General features: G+C 41.1%; 2 protein-coding genes across 3 annotated transcripts in view; one reads left to right on the forward strand and one right to left on the reverse strand.

Annotated features, from left to right (window-relative positions):
* Positions 1 to 16,252, forward strand: part of LOC113636578 (astrotactin-2-like) — a 369,910-nt gene that overhangs the window by 301,753 nt on the left and 51,905 nt on the right. For both annotated transcript variants that reach the window (XM_047809140.1, XM_047809141.1), the window contains 2 exons: positions 1,230 to 1,409; positions 9,182 to 9,444. In XM_047809140.1, coding sequence (XP_047665096.1) covers positions 1,230 to 1,409; positions 9,182 to 9,444 — 443 coding nt within the window. The remainder of the gene's footprint in view (positions 1 to 1,229; positions 1,410 to 9,181; positions 9,445 to 16,252) is intronic.
* trim32 (tripartite motif containing 32) lies at positions 2,036 to 6,922 on the reverse strand. The gene is made up of 2 exons (XM_027136688.2): positions 6,796 to 6,922; positions 2,036 to 6,140 (listed from the first exon to the last, which is right to left on the reverse strand). The coding sequence occupies exon 2, from the start codon at positions 6,123 to 6,125 to the stop codon at positions 4,122 to 4,124; it is 2,004 nt and encodes a 667-aa protein (XP_026992489.1). The 5' UTR covers positions 6,126 to 6,140; positions 6,796 to 6,922; the 3' UTR covers positions 2,036 to 4,121.

Raw genomic sequence — 16,252 nt, forward strand, 5'->3', positions numbered from 1 at the left:
GAAGACTGGAGCTCATTACAGTATAACAGCACAATGGGAACCAACTCTAGGTTAACGGACATGGAAACGGAATGCGGTATTTTGTAAAACTCTGCAGTGAGATAAACATCTGATGCTAACCCCGACTAAACATGAGATAGTGAAGAAGTGGAGGAATGAATCTCAGGTTTGCTTCTGTTCCCAGAGGCGTGTTTTTTTGACTGTGTGAGCTTTCACACTCTCCATGCTTTCTGTCATTCTTTAGAGTCATATGCGAAGGCGGCGCACTTGCTGATCAAAGCTCGTCGCTTCAGGGTCTCATGCAGTATTTAACCCCTCGCTTTACACTCGCCTGCGAAAACCCTGTCTAGCCGGGGGCTGTTTTAGATCAGCGGCGTAGGATAAAAGTTACAATCACGACCTGGGACTTAAAACTGGGCTTTAACGATGGGTGAGATCTTTGAGTATTTGTGTACAAGCTTAGAACACTTGACTGAGTCCCCAGAGGACTTCCTGCAAAATATTAATGCAGCTGTTCTGTTCTTTACATCATGTGTAGGTGACTTCCACCATGGAAAGCTTGCTGTTTCCACTGGGCTAAAAAACAAAAAACAAAAAACAAAACAAGAAGTCAATGCTAGCCTCATTTATTTATTTATTTATTTATTTATTTATTGGGTTGCCCATTGGTTAAATCAAATAAAATTAATAAATTAATGGGATCATGACAATTTTTTTTCTCCTTAATAAAATAATGTTCTTTTATAAATCATCGCTGTTTACTTCCTGAATAAAGATTTTTAAAACATTTTATTTTTGAACGTGGATATAAAATTTATTGGCAATATTTTTTTGTCAGTGCATTCAAAATGAAGATGCTATAATTAGTCAATAATGTCCTTAAAATGAACATTATACTGTACATACCTGTATTTTTTATTTTATTTTTTAAACAATTGAAATACATATTTCTGCTTTCTTAAACACACGGTTAAAGTATGAGGACAGCTGAGAGATATTTAAAACACAGAGAATTTAAAACATTTTTTAAACGTATTAATTTTTTCAGTCAGACTCTGGATCGTCTCGTGGTCTTTTCTGTCGAGTTAATAAAAGAAAAGTAAATATACTAAATTATTTCGACCTTTAAGGCAGCCCTTATTCTCTTGTCTTTTTTTCTTGTTTCAAAACACTAAATCTGTCCATCAATAATCATCAAAGTTCTGCCCCCTCCCTCCTCCCCCCCACAGGGTTCTCTAAGGTTCTGAAATCTCTGACAGCAGACAGCACACGTGACGAGCTCCTGTCCTTCATCCAGCAGTATGGCAGCCATTATGTCTCTGAGGCTCTCTTCGGTTCCGAGCTCAGCTGTAACATCTACTTCCCCAGCAAGAAGGTGCAGCAGCAGCTCTGGCTCCAGTACCAGAAAGGTGAGAATGGGGACGAGAACATAAATCCCTGTGTATTTGCTTAAATTGTTTAAAAGGAGAGGATTTCAGCTTCTTACAATTCACCTTTTCCCTTTTAAAAGCAACTGACAAGAATACAAGAATAATTGTTTAAATGAATAATTGCTGTTTAACTCTTCGTTTAATTTTCTGGCCCAGGGTTTATGTTTATAGCCCCTTTAAAAAAAAACACTTTTTACATTTCGGTGGACTTTTCCTGCCGCTTTAAACCATTTTACATCACTGTAAACACTTTTAAGCCCTTTTAAAGTGTTCAAAATCCACATCCGATTCAAAATATCCTACAGGAAAAAAGGGACATGAAAAATTTGTCTGAAAAAAGAAAATAAACAGAATAAGGGTGACTTTTCTACTAAAAAAGGTAAAGGTAAAAACTGACTATAATCAATTCTACAGTGTAAAAAAATATAATAATAATAATAATAATAATAATAATAATAATAATAATAATAATAATAATAATAAGAAGAAGAAGAAGAAGAAGAAGTTTTTACTTTACTGGCAACCTTTTTTTTTCCCTTCTTTTTTTAATGCCCAAATAAATGTAACCCGTTTCTGCTGTAGTGGCACAAAATCCACACAAAAGCTTAATTTATTAATGAATTTATTGCACACAACTGATCATGAACAAATACAAAGAAATAATTGGAGAGTTTTACTTCACGACGTCTATGCGAGACTACGGTGTCACCGTGTAGTGTCCAGGACTGAAATGTGTGTTTACAGCACCCTGTTTTTTTTAAACACATTTATTTATTTATTTTTAAAATAAAGGGTGGGATGATAACAGTGTTGAAAGTTTCGAGTCACCGTGTTACTTCTAGACTAGATGCGGTTCTTATGTGAGACTCAGTTTCAATCCGGCATGTCCCGGATTCAAAGTATTGCCAACATGGTGTATTATCAAAACACCCAAATTACCCTGGAGGCTGCAGTCTGGAGGTATTTATCCAGTTAAGTGCTTTCTAAAGTGCTCTATTTTTTTTTTGTCAAGTTTTCTTTTATTGTAGATAAACAAAAAAGCATTACAGACAGAAATGCTGTTTAATTACCAATTTAAATAAACAAAGTGTTACAATTTCATAACAATTTCCATAAAATTATAAATCGGGACATGCCAAACCTCAAGGAGTCAACTAAACGACCGAACTCGCTCTGGATTGTCATCTTAAATTATTATTATTTTTTTTTTAAGATGTTCTTTTAGATCTTTATTTTTATTCTATTAAAAGCTACACACGTTAAACAGCACGATTAAAAACACAACTCTGGAGTCTGTGGGCGACGCGTCTAGTCGTCTGCTAATGGGATCGGCGTCTCGGATGCTTACGGTACGAAATAAACTAGCGAGTGAGTATGATTGCGTTGAATTTGTACGTTTCGATTAAGACTCCTAATATGCTTAATATTTCCAGCTCATAAAACAAGTTGTAAGTCAAAACAAGGACACTTGAACGCTGTAGGAGATTGTATACTGCTTGGTCGATATTGTCCTGCATTCGTTTTCCAGACCTGCCAAAATGTAACGAGGAATAATGCGTAGTTGTGTGAGAGGTTGGTACGGTGCGCATTCTGCTAATTGCGGTGTCGTTTTTTTCTAGAACACTAAAGAAGAAAGCGTGCATGTAAACGTTTGTTTAAAGACGAGCGGTGGCAGGAGTTCTTCACAGCTGTTGGTTACAGAATAACCACGTCTATACTCGGTTTATACTCTACCATAAAGACCCCGGACTTTGAACGGTTGAACGCCGGCCAAGTTGAACGTCTTAAGTCTTAACTTAAATTCTTTGTTCAGTACACCTGTGACAAGATCGGAGGCTGCAAGTTAAAAGTCGAGATTGCTGTCGAAAAATGTGATTAACTGAAGAAGGGGCGGGGTTTCCAGAAGGGGTGTTACCTAACATTGTATATCCTACGCAATTCCCGGTACATACGTCGCCAGCCTCATCTGCTGCTGCTCTTTTAACCCAAGTTGTTTTTCCACGTAAACTTGTAAGAGATTGTGTGAGCACCTACGCACGATTCCTAAAGGTCGGCAGGTCGGATCTTCTGTGGTGAAATTACAAACTATTGCAGGGATCGCATGCTGAGAAATCCTGACCTTAGAATACTTTGGTAACTACAACAATCAACATCTATGTTGATGACTTTATTAAGTGCAAGATCATAATATTCATTTTATACCACAGGATAACAGATAAGAGTTACACTGAGTTCTGATATTTTATGCTGCAGGATGAAACTACGTAAGTGTTCCATGATACGAGAGAGCACTTTCATGTTGAAGACATCAGTGGATGGAAAGAGATATGAGCAAGTTTATGTTTATGCATCCAGATCTAATATTTCCATTTGGTTAAGCTCTTGACTTGAACCCTGCAGTCCTCCAATTTGACGCTTTTGTATACGTTAATAATTTCACAAACGCTCCCACATAAAAGACGATACTTGTCAACTTATTGCCGTCTGTTGTGCGGTATTTCCGAAAGAAAAAAACAAACAAACAAGCAAACAAACAAAAAAGGAGCCGATGCCATACCAGCGAGGCCATTTTGTCCCCCGTCTCTCGCTGGCAGTAGTGTTTCATCTGCACTTCTTTCAACCCTACCAACAAAATATTTGAGATGATGCAGACCTTGAGTTAAAGTGACTAGGAAATAAAGTGTTGCGTTCTTAACAAGTCGAAGAGCGCCGCTTCTGTAAATAGGTGTACACCTTGACACAGTGGTCCCAGCAGTCCAAAACCAGAAGCTGTCCTTTGTGTGTGACAGCCACTCCGACGGGACATGTCAGTCCCTCCTGAATCAGAATGTTATAACCTCCTTCTTTGGGGAACTGCAGGATCTCCTTCCGGCCGCTATCCGTCACCAGCAGGTCCCCATTGGCGTCCACGCACATTCCTGTGATACAGCGGAAATCCTCGGTTTCGGAGAAAAAATGGCTTAGCTGTTTCCCAAGCTGGCCGTCCGTCCCGACTGACCCGATGGAGAACCCTCCTTCCAGATGGTGTTCGTTATGCCTGTTTTCGATGTTCAGTCCTAACCCTTGTGTGAAGTAAACTGTCCCAGAAGAGTCGCAAGTCACAAACTTAGGCCTGACAGCTGAGCACAACCTATTGTAGTTTACAACCCCAACATTTCGATCCACCGCCAAGCACCAGAGCTTGCCCCCTTCCACGTCGGACACGACAAACTGCCCAGAAGGCATGGCAGCAATTCCCCATGGCTTGATCAGTTGGTTCTTGTGACATGCGATGCAGTGCCCGTCCGTCGTGTAAACCTTGACAGAGTTATCGTAGTTATCCGTGACACCGATAAGTCCCTGAGGGGTGATGGCAATGGACAAGGGGATGAGATTGGGAAGGTCGGCACCTAGGAAGCTCAAGACAAAGTTATCGATGCTGCTCGGGTTGCGACGGATCTCTCGCTGGAAGCCCTTGCGATTGAAGATCTGAATTCTATAGTTGCCTCGGTCCGCCACCAGAACGTCACCATGAGGAGTTACGCAGATGCTCACCGGCAGGTTAAACATGCCTGGAAGGTTCCCTTTGCACCCCATCTTCTTAACAAACTGACAAAACTGACCTCCGGACGCTCCTCCGGTTGCAGGTCCACCCCCGTCTACGGATTTGGATTTAAAGCTGCCTGGTGAGGCACACACTGCTTCCTCTATGGTGCTCGTCATATCGACATCACAATACAGAACTCCAGGAGCAGTGGTGGCAGTGACAGCAGCAGCAGCAGCTAATTCCTGACTGTCCTCTTCATCTGTATTCACGGTACACTGTTTGGTAAGCAGCTGCCCCATATCTAACGACTGTGGGTTCTCCTGTTTGACCAGCTCAGGTTCTTGCAACTTCAGGAGTACAGGGAGATTGCTTTTTACATCCAGCTCTTCTTCGTCGTTCCCGCCTGCCTCTTCTAGAAGAGCGGTGTCTGTTTGCTTAATCCTCATGGTCAAGTAGTCGCACCTAGACACAACCTGGACCTCGGCGATGTTCAGGAGGTACGATTGCTCCTCAAGAATCTGAGAATTGAGCTTCTCGACCTCTGCTAGGGATGCCGCAAAAGCACGGCGCGATCGCCCGAGCTCTTCCTGAAGCTGCAGCTCAGACTTTGCATACTCCTGCTGCACCGCTTTGTATTTTAGACGCAAGGATTTCGAAACGCTATCGATCGCCGCTTTCTTCTTTTGAATATTCACCATGGTATCTCGAAGAGTTGTCAGCCTTCCGCCGAGGTCTTTCCGGCACTGTTCGGCAGCAGCACGGATGGTCTGCACCGAGTGTCCTTGATGCTGGTGACCTTCCACCTTGCAGGCATCGCATAGTACCACAGAGCAGTCGGAGCAGTAGTGACGCGGCAGACGGTTCTTGCAGGACTTGCACATAAGGCCGGCCGCTGAACTGCATGAGCTCGCGCAGTCGATGATCTTCAGCACTGTGAGATTGTCAGCCAGCTGTGAGATGCTGCTCATTCGGGACACCTTGCTGCAAAACGGGCATCTCACGCCATTAATGGTGCTCGCCAGGAGCTTCTCCAGGCACTGTCGGCATACGGAGTGGCCACACTGGAGCAGTTTGGGACGGAGTTGCTCTTGATTGTATGTTTCGAGGCAGATGGGGCACTCCAGCACCTCTCGCACCAGGTCTGGATCCAGACATGATGCAGCTGCCATGATGCATTTCACAAACTATGGATTAGAAAACAAGAGTGGGTTATGTAAGCGTTGTTTGATATCACAAATACCTTTAACTCCACACCGGTGAGCTTTAAAGAAACGAAATTTAAACAGAATCACATTTCCTGTGCGGTTTAGTCATTTCATGACTAAAATAAAGAAGCCACTCCCTGTCATGGTGGAAACATACGAACGATACAGGTTTATAGTGCTGTAAGTAAACACAATTCATTCTGACACCTTACTGCAGGGCGTCGAAAGTGTATTCGGGTGTTTTTCCACCTCTGATGTAATGCATGAAGCTCTACATGGGTGCATGACGTATTATTCTCTTTCCCAGAGTCTCCTTCAGTGTTTTAAACGTGTTTAAAACAATAAATACTTTTCACGTCAGCAAACTAACACGAATAAACGATAATGTTTCAGGTTTAGCATAAGCAGGAAAGTGTCTGTAATAAAAAAAAAAAACGACTACTGAGAGCTTTGCACGTTATTATTGCTATGCTAGTTAGCAGCCATGCTAACACGCAACCGCATAATATTAACGTTTTATAGAGGATTTAAAACCAAACACAGACGGACAAATGTAAGTAATGAATCCGTGTGGATTTAGAAAGCGAGTAAAAGTGTATTATGCTATTTATTAAGTCCACACATGAGCGCTTACCTCCTCAGCTCACAGCTCAACGTCAGCCTGAGGTGGTGATGCAGCATCAACAACCCGAGCACTGCGGAGATGACGTCATTCGGGCTTTAAGTAAGAGCCCGCCTACCGAATTATATGATTGGTGGACCCCGGCTTCAGCTCTTATACATTGATTGGTTTAGAAGTCAATCGCTCATCCGTATTTGTTTTCTTACTGAAAACACATATCAGGATCATGTTATATAAACCGGATATATATTCAGAATATAAAATATATTCAGCCATAAATTAATCTTCCAGCTTGAGCAGAACAAACACTAAGAATTTAATACTGTTGGTTTGTAGTCCAGTCTTTTAGTGTTTGTTCTTCTGACTTCTAAATGGAGACGTACAGATTATACTTATGTATTTTATTTCTACGTATAAATAAGATCGTATTATTATTATTATTATTATTATTATTATTATTATTATTATTATTATTATTATTTAGAAAAAAATGGACCTCAGAAATTCATCAATTTTACAAACAACAAAGTAACTACTTAATCAATTGATGACTAAAAAAATAAAGATCATTTGATTTTAAGGTTTAAATTTCATTTAATGTTAATTATACATAATTATACATACAGATTGCCCATAATAATATTTATTCTAAATAGTACTATTAAAAAAATTTAATAAAAATAAATAAGTAAATAAGTAAATATATAATATTCCTCTGTATTAGAGAAACTTAACTGGCAGCAGCAAAAACAATGTAAGTTTGATGATGATGATGATGATGATGATGATGATGATGATGATGATGATTAATAGTACTAATGGCTAGTATTTTTTTTCTTAAAGAAGAAAAGAAGCATAACTTTCTTATTTAAACAGTCTATTTCATTTTTTTACATTTTACTAAAGACATTTCCTTCCCAATATGTTTTCGGTAGTACAGTTTTGTTCCGCTAGATGGCAGTAGAGATCTGCTTAAAAACAACAACACACCAGAACACTTTCTTCTTGCTGCCTCTGCATTGTCTGTCTATTCACAGATAAATACAATTTGTATTGATTGATTGATTGATTGATTTTAGCTGACAATACAACAAACAACTGACACTAGCAGACAAACCGAATCGGCTATTTTATTTTACTTATTTAAATTCCAAATATTTCAATTTATAATAAACCAATACATTGGCTTTAAGACTTTAAGAAAAGAAAAATTAGTTTTTAATAGATTTACTGCATATAACCTTTTTCACCTGGTGTTTATTATAAACAGAAACTAAAATGTTTGTTGTTAAAAAAATAATCAAGGACAAGCTCGAGGTTGGTCATTTTCCTTCCATAAAAAAACGTTATGATGTCACAAAGCATAAAATCTGTTTCAACAAATAACACCATGCTCTGACACCGGAGACTCATTCATGTCATTTAAAATACCAACATTTACACCTAACAAAATATCAGCGATGACACACCATCATTCGGATCCCTGTGAATGAGCTGTTACTATAGAAACGATGAGCAGATATTGCAGATAATAGAAAAGACTCTGAACTGAACATCCATCAGCTCTGTTGAGTAAAGACACTTACTGAACCACTGTTACCACAACATAATAAGAGTAGCCTACTTAGTTAGAGTGATATATTCATAGAAAAGTTGTGAAAACAAACAAAAACGGTTATTTGTTTCCACACTGATGTTTGTATCTTCAGAGTAAATGTTGATATCAAACCCAGTTCTGCTCTCTGAGACGCTCTGAGTGTTTGTTCATCTAAAAAGCAGCTCAGGTTTCTCTTCAACACTAAAAGTCAGTGTAAGGTTATAAACAGAGGGACGAACACACGTCTAAAACACGCTGAGAGAACAACAGAGTCCTGACTCATTTTAGATCAGACTCACTTTAGATCTGACTCACTTTAAATCAGACTCACTTTAGATCTGTTTCACTTTAGATCAGACTCACTTTAGATCTGACTCACTTTAGATCAGACTCACTTTAGATCAGACTCACTTTACATCAGACTCACTTTAGATCAGACTCACTTTAGATCAGACTCACTTTAGATCAGACTCACTTTACATCAGACTCACTTTAGATCAGACTCACTTTTGATCAGACTCACTTTTGATCAGACTCACTTTAGATCAGACTCACTTTAGATCAGACTCACTTTTGATCAGACTCACTTTTGATCAGACTCATGGAGGAGTATAAATTGATTGAAAACGTCCCAAAAGTCCATTTAGATTCTGCTAGCTGTCTGTAGCACCAGTGTACTGTTATAAAGGCTTATTAATGTGTTTCACCACCAGTAATGTGCCATAAATGTCTCCATGACAATGAAAGGCTCTCTCTCTCTCTCTCTCTCTCTCTCTCTCTCTCTCTCTCTCTCTTTCGCAGAGGTGACGGAGCAGGTGAGCCGCAGGGACCTGAAAGCCGTACCCTTCATCACCTACCTGTCTGACCTGATGAAGACTCAGCTGTTGTCTGATGACCTGGTGGCTGGAGTGGAGATCCAATGTCTGGAGAAGGGCAGCTGCCCGGCGGCGTGTCACCTGTGCAAGCAGGTTGGCAGAGACAGTCCAAGCCCCATGCCCGCGCTGCTGGAGGTCAGCCGCTCGGTGCCACTCTATAGCCTTATTCAGGACAACTTCACCAAAGAGGTAAGAGACACTACTGAATATACTGAAGTTAAACCTTACTAGTGTGGTGCTTGGGTTGGATCATAATCAACAGTGATGTGATGAAGAGTCACCGTTTCCTCTCTGAAGCTGATTTTATTGATACAGATGATACAGTACCTCAGGAGCAGAGAGGGTTAAGGGCCATGTTCAAGGGCCCAACACTGACAGCTTGGCAGATCTGTATAGAGGGCTCAACAACCAAGAGCCTTTCTATACTTTACTATAAATTATTGATGCATTAAATCATAACGAGGTTTAGTAGCTTAAAAACGGACTTAAACTGTGGCTTGAACGTCCACGTAAAATTTATCGACGAGACACAACTTCAGACTGTGTCTGAAGTGTACATCATGTGACATGATGACGTTTATAATATAAATAAATAGATAAAATAACTAAAGTATAATAAATGTACTAAACTATATTATACAGTTGATCGTGGCTATGAAAAAGTTTTCCCAATTTTTTCCTGAACATTTTACTAAAGTTTGTTCACTCTGGCTTCATACTACTAAAAAAATTGAAAGTGAATTTGAAGTGAATTAAATTAAAATAACCGCAATCTAGAGCCGTTCTATCGTGGGTCGAATCCAAATTTAGGTTCTCAGGAACTCTAGAATGTCTTCATGAAAGTGGCTCAGGTGTAAGAGTGAAATTACTAAATCCTCCAGCAGATGTCAGAAATGTTTTATCTAGAGAAGTTCTCGGGTCCAGGACATTGATTTCTCATTAGAGGGTTATGATGAATAGAGAAGATAAAGGGCAGACTGTGTGTGTGTGTGTGTGTGTGTGTGTGTGTGTGTGTGTGTGTGTGTGTGTGTGTGTGTGTGGGTGTGTGTGTGTGTGCGTGTGTGTGTTGGCTACACATGCTTGCACTTCATCCTCCTCACAAACTGAAAAAATCTGACATATCTCCCTCGAGGAGCAGACTCTTATTCAATTAGCAGCCCAGTAGCCACTGTATCTTCTGACTCATGGAGTTAATGAGGATATTAAATCGTGTTTGGGGCGGATCGCCACTGCTCTCGTTTTTCCGCTTCATTTCTCTCGGCACTGACGTCTACGATGGAATTAGTCGGCGTCTGTTGTGCTGCCGTGAGTTACAAGGCGGACGTGAGACTGACGCACTAACCAAAGCAACCGCTTTGACAAATCTGACGACTTCAAAGTGCCTTGCATCTCTCTGTCCTCTGTTCCCCACTAGTGATCAGTTGTGTGTGTGTGTGTGTGTGTGTGTGTGTGTGTGTGTGTGTGTGTGTGTGTGTGTGTGTGTGTGTGTGTTTGTGTGTGAGAGAGAGAGAAAGAGAGAGAGTGTCTGTGTGAGGATGCTGTCATGCCTGCACAAATGACTCTCACCAGTAACAAGATGCTCGACGGGGGTGAGAGGCGAGCAATCAATATGAGACAGTCCCTAGTGAGAGACTGTCGATAGGTAAACAAACAGAAGAGCATGGCATCCCAGCTGCACACACACACACACACACACACACACACACACACACACACACACACACACACACACACACACTCTTAGACACACATACAGTGCAGAGAGGACAGTGCAGATGGCTGGATCTCTCCCTCAGAATATACTGACATTATGCCAATGTTATTGATGCGGATGTCACTGATGTCATCGACTCTGGGGCATCAGCCAATACATCTTTTGAGTCTTCTTTATATGCCTCATTCAGCTCCTTCAGCGCCTCTCTCTGCTTTGCATCGCACATTGAGATCGTAGTACATCAAGTAGCATGATTTCACAAGAACATCTATATGTTTTTGTAGGAAACAGACAAATCATAAAGCATGTGAAGCTCAGGGTTAGAAGAAATAAAAAAGCTTGTTCAGATAAAACTGGAATATAATGTACAGAAAGACACCACATTACCCCAGAAGTGTCTTACCAGGAACCGAAACCCTTACTCAGGAACCCTAGTCTCAAAAACCTCCACTCAGGTGGTAAATTAGTGACTGTAAATTGCCCCAAGGTCTGTAAATTGCCATGAGATTGGGACTGATCTTGACACAGTTTTCCATGGATAGGCTCTGGATCTACCATAATTCCAGCATTACAGGGAAAAGAGATGAATGAACCCTAACCTTCTACTTTGGTTTGTTGCTCTTGATCCATTTTCCTGTTTAGAAAATGTTCCCCTTGGGGTCTCTTCGGAAAGCTAGATTCTTAGCCATCCACAAAATTCTTAAGGGATCCATAGAGCAAAGATGTACAATGAACATTTCTAGCATTTAGCAGACGCCCTTATCCATAGCGACTTACATTTTAGCTCATTTCATACAACTGAGAAATTGAGGGTTAAGGGTCTTGCTCAGGGGCCCAGTAGTGGCAGCCAGGTGGATGTGGGATTCAAACTCACAACCTGCTGATTGGTAGTCTAGCACCTAAACCACTAGGCTACCACATCCCCAACAATCAAATGACAGTGTGGTTTCTAGTTGTTTTTGTTCTATCAGTTCATCTTGTCCTCACACCCCATGGGTCTTGTATAGGCTCCTGATCCACAGTGAACCTGACCAAAATAAAGTGCTTACTAAAGATAAATGAATGAATGAATGAATATAACATAAGAAAAGTTTGTCCGTCTTGGGGAATAAATATTCATTCATTCATTTTCTACCGCTTAACCTCAGGTCACGGGTCAGGCGTCATCGGGCATCAAGGCAGGATACACCCTGGACGGAGTGCCAACGTACACTTATTCACTCACACACTACAGACAATTTTCCAGAGATGCCAATCAACCTACCATGCATGTCTTTGGACCGGGGGAGGAAACCGGAGTATCCGGAGGAAACCCCTGAGGCACGTGGGGAACATGCAAACTCCACACACACAAGGCGGAGGTGGGAATCGAACCCCCAACCCTGGAGGTGTGAGGCAAACGTGCTAACCACTAAGCCGCCGTGACCCTAGAAGTTCGGATAAGCGGTAGAAAATGAATGAATGAATGAAACCAAGAACCATCAACAATCCAAATAGGTTCTAGATTGTCTCCAGATCATGGGTGAGTGACTTAGGATGGAAATTTTTCCTTCAGTTTGCAGTGTTCTTTCAGAACCCAAGCCTGGACGTGTGTGTAAACATGCTACCGCTCATTTGGTAACTGTATACAGAGGACTTTCCTGTATTTTCCCTGCAAGACATCACAATCCTTGATGAGGCATGTCAAGCCTATTAACACGTCAGTCTCACCCTCACAGAGCCATGCTGGGATCGAATTACTCGGAGCGGGAATTAGCTGACTGCCTCCTTCAAAAAACACTGTAGCGGAAACTTCGGCCTAGCAGGACCGGTGAACCGGCCAGGCTTCTCATGTGACACTTTTGATCCTGTTTTCATCACAGTGAAACCCCCAGCAGACTCAGCACACACACTCTCCTTCTGTCCAACATTGGAACGCACACAGTGAGAGCTTTATGCATCTCAGACTGACAGGATATCTTCTCCATAATGCAAAGATTATGGGGCTACTTTCAAGATTTGTTGAGATTCTAATAACATTAAGTCACATTCTCTCCATACCTTGGGATATTAGCTGTATGTCGCATCTCAAATCAAGCATGCGATTTGATTTCATGCACATTTTAAGTGATGGCGTGACAAAAACACATCGGCCACCAAGTTTAATGTGTTAAAATTTCGACAATTTTCGAAAATAAAACACTTAAGAGTCCCTTTGGGGTTGAAGCTAGAGGTCTTCACGGGTCCACTTAATGTAGATCCGAAAATCCGAGTTCTGACCCGAGACCCGAGCGGGTTCGGGTCTAAAAGTTTCACGTGTGCCTCGGACACGGGTCGGGTATAATAATAGCGGTGTCGGGTCTCGGGTAATTTAAAATGAATGTGTTTTTACCGAACGGACCCGAGAAGACCTGAACTACCGTATCTCGTGTGTGTGCATCGACTCGAGTCCTTTTCCAACCTCTCCTCTGTTTGCCAAGACCGCTTGCGACATGTCGATGGCGACGTGTGGCTGGCGGTAAGCTAATTTTCGTTGAAACAGACCTGTCAATCAATTTTGAATCCACGCTGTAGCGGTTACTTTAGTGTAGACTTATGCAACATTCGGGCGAGTCGGGTTAAAAAAAAATTGCCAACGGGTCGGACTCGGGTCTAATTTTTTCGGGTTTGACTCGGGTCGGGTCTTTCTTAAAAAAATATATATATATGCACGTTGGGTTCGGGTAAAAAGTGATCCGGGTCACTTCGAGTCGTACATTTCTTTAGACTCGAGAAGACCTCTAGTTCAAGCTATCACCCATCACCTCAATAGACCCTCACTATTATAGTCCTGCTAGTGCACTCAAAGTGAGCGTTCATAGAAATCCTATCATTTCGTTCGGGGATGAGTAGATTTCTCCTAATGAAATCTTATTCCTGTTCAGTGACGCAAAGCAAACAGAAAAACAAGCAATTAGGCTTGGGTCACATCCCTCTGTTACCTGCACTAGACAAATAAGCATGATAATAATCCAATATGCTAACACCAGGGTAGGTTTCACAACCCAACAAACAATGGATGAACTTTTTTTGACAAAAATGTCCTGCAAAGTCCGAGCATAAGTAATTTCCTGTCTCGGCCTCTTGCTTATAGACCTCTCATCCAAAATGTGGTTTCTTTACTTTCTTTGCAAAAATATGTTACAAGCAATCTCAGGAAGTATTAAATGCTCATAGGGAGTGGGTGTAGGTTTATATCTGTGTGAATGTGTGTCCAGCGATAGGGCTTTCCGGTGAACGATTGAACGGACGTACGTCTGGAAAGGAGGTGTTAAAAAATGCTTAGCCAGAGAGTAGGCGCTCAAAAGCAAGAGCAAATCCAATACAGGTTTGAAAGAGGAAAGCCAATATGAGCAAATTATTCAATATACAATATTAAACCAGAAAAACCAGGTGCTGAGAGAATAAAAAAGATTTTCCCGGAGTATGAGTAAGGATAAATTTATAGTCAATTTACAATCAAAAAAATAACTGAAATCTACTTAAGATGATGTTGCCTGATTCCTAAACAGCTCAGCCGGCATATCCGTTCCTCCTCTCATGACCGACAGGTTCAACTGAAGGTCTTGTTACCTGGAAGATGCTTCAGCGATATTTTCCATTTCCCATTCAGACCCTTGTCCTGTGCTCCATTAACCTGGGTGGTCGGCATAAGCTCCTGGGGTCACACTCGAAGAATCGATCACGCCGACCATCCGGCCGGCGTTTATGTTGTTTTCAGCCAGATTATGGCGACATTAATAGGCTGAACAAAGATAAGTGGGACATAAAAACGTTTGGAGCTCCTTTTCCCATCAGTAGCAATGGGATTTTCTTGAAACGTACTTTACAAAAAAAGAAGGTGCCATGTGTAGTTCAAGGGTCTTCTAAGCATTGAAAAGATTTTGGTTATTTGGAAAAAATACCGCAGCCTACAGGACTATATACGTCTTCGTCCATTTATTCGGTCATTATGTTGTCAAAAAGTATATTTTCTGATGGTGTGCATATGCGTATCTTCTTTTGGCCTCTTTTTTTTTTTATAAACACTGTTTCTATTTAAGGCTGTGATTTGAAAGGTCACCATATTATTTCCTTCAGGAAGAACTGTGTGTGAAGTTCAGCAGCCCCCCCCCCCCCCACACACACACACACACACAGTGAAACCCACTAACAGTTAACACACGTGTAGAGTATGGACGTACAGTACGCTGCCTGTTTACGCACCCCGACCTAGCTCACGTTACTTGGAAAATATACTGTAGCTGTGGATGTAATCGGTGTTTTCTTTTTTTTTTACATGTGCCACTGTCGTACGTGTCTCGGAGTGGGTTTTCTCACGCTCTGCTTCTCATTCATAGAGACAACTAAACACTTTTTTGGTTTATCGTGGTTGCTAGTTTTGTACGACTTGAGTTTATCTCCGTTATGCCATTCATTTGATTCAATTGTTTTTTTTTCTTAATTCTCTCAATCCATCCTACCAGTTCACTTTATTTCATTGTTTTCTCAATAGATCTCCCGCACCATTCCACCCACACATTTCTCTCTTTCTCTTCCTCTCTCTCTCTTTCTCATTCTTTCTCTGTAAAGCGTCTTTCATGCAGATCGTTATAACTCCATAGATTGGATTGCCCTGCCATCCGCCTCCACTCCAACTCTAAAAACGTTTCATTCATCAAAAGCGTTTACTAATATTTGCTTGGAAGAAGATGAATGTATCGACCTGGCACTAAGATCGCAGAGTGATGCCATCGGCGCGTATAAACACCTCCTGATGTAGTGACCGCGTTTCAGGCGGCCAACTTGGTTCACCTTGACGTCATCGCTTGTCTGAAATTACTTATGTGGTTACTTTATACCAGGTGGTATAGTTTCATTCCAACCCAGCAGGAATCGCCTGATTTCACTTATTTAATAAATTGGTCTTGGCCTTTAAATTTTGTAAGTGCAGGCCATGTCCTTACCTCAAAATTACATGAGTGATTGTGTCTGAGTGTTGGGAACTCTGAGAACCTGACAAGCTTCTGCTTTTCTGGATATCCATTAAAAACACAGATAGGAGACATCGCGTGGGTGTAAATTTTGTACGTCGAGAAAGTGATAGATAGATAGATAGATAGATAGATAGATAGATAGATAGATAGATAGATAGACAGATAGACAGATAGATAGATAGATAGATAGATAGATAGATAGATAGATAGATAGATAGACAGGCTGCCACTCGCATTGGTGCCGAAAGTAATGGAAGAATGGAATGGAACGGAAGATGGAAAATAGGGA

The sequence above is a fragment of the Tachysurus fulvidraco genome, chromosome 26 (genome assembly GCF_022655615.1).
Source record: "Tachysurus fulvidraco isolate hzauxx_2018 chromosome 26, HZAU_PFXX_2.0, whole genome shotgun sequence".
NCBI classification, from domain to species: domain Eukaryota; kingdom Metazoa; phylum Chordata; class Actinopteri; order Siluriformes; family Bagridae; genus Tachysurus; species Tachysurus fulvidraco.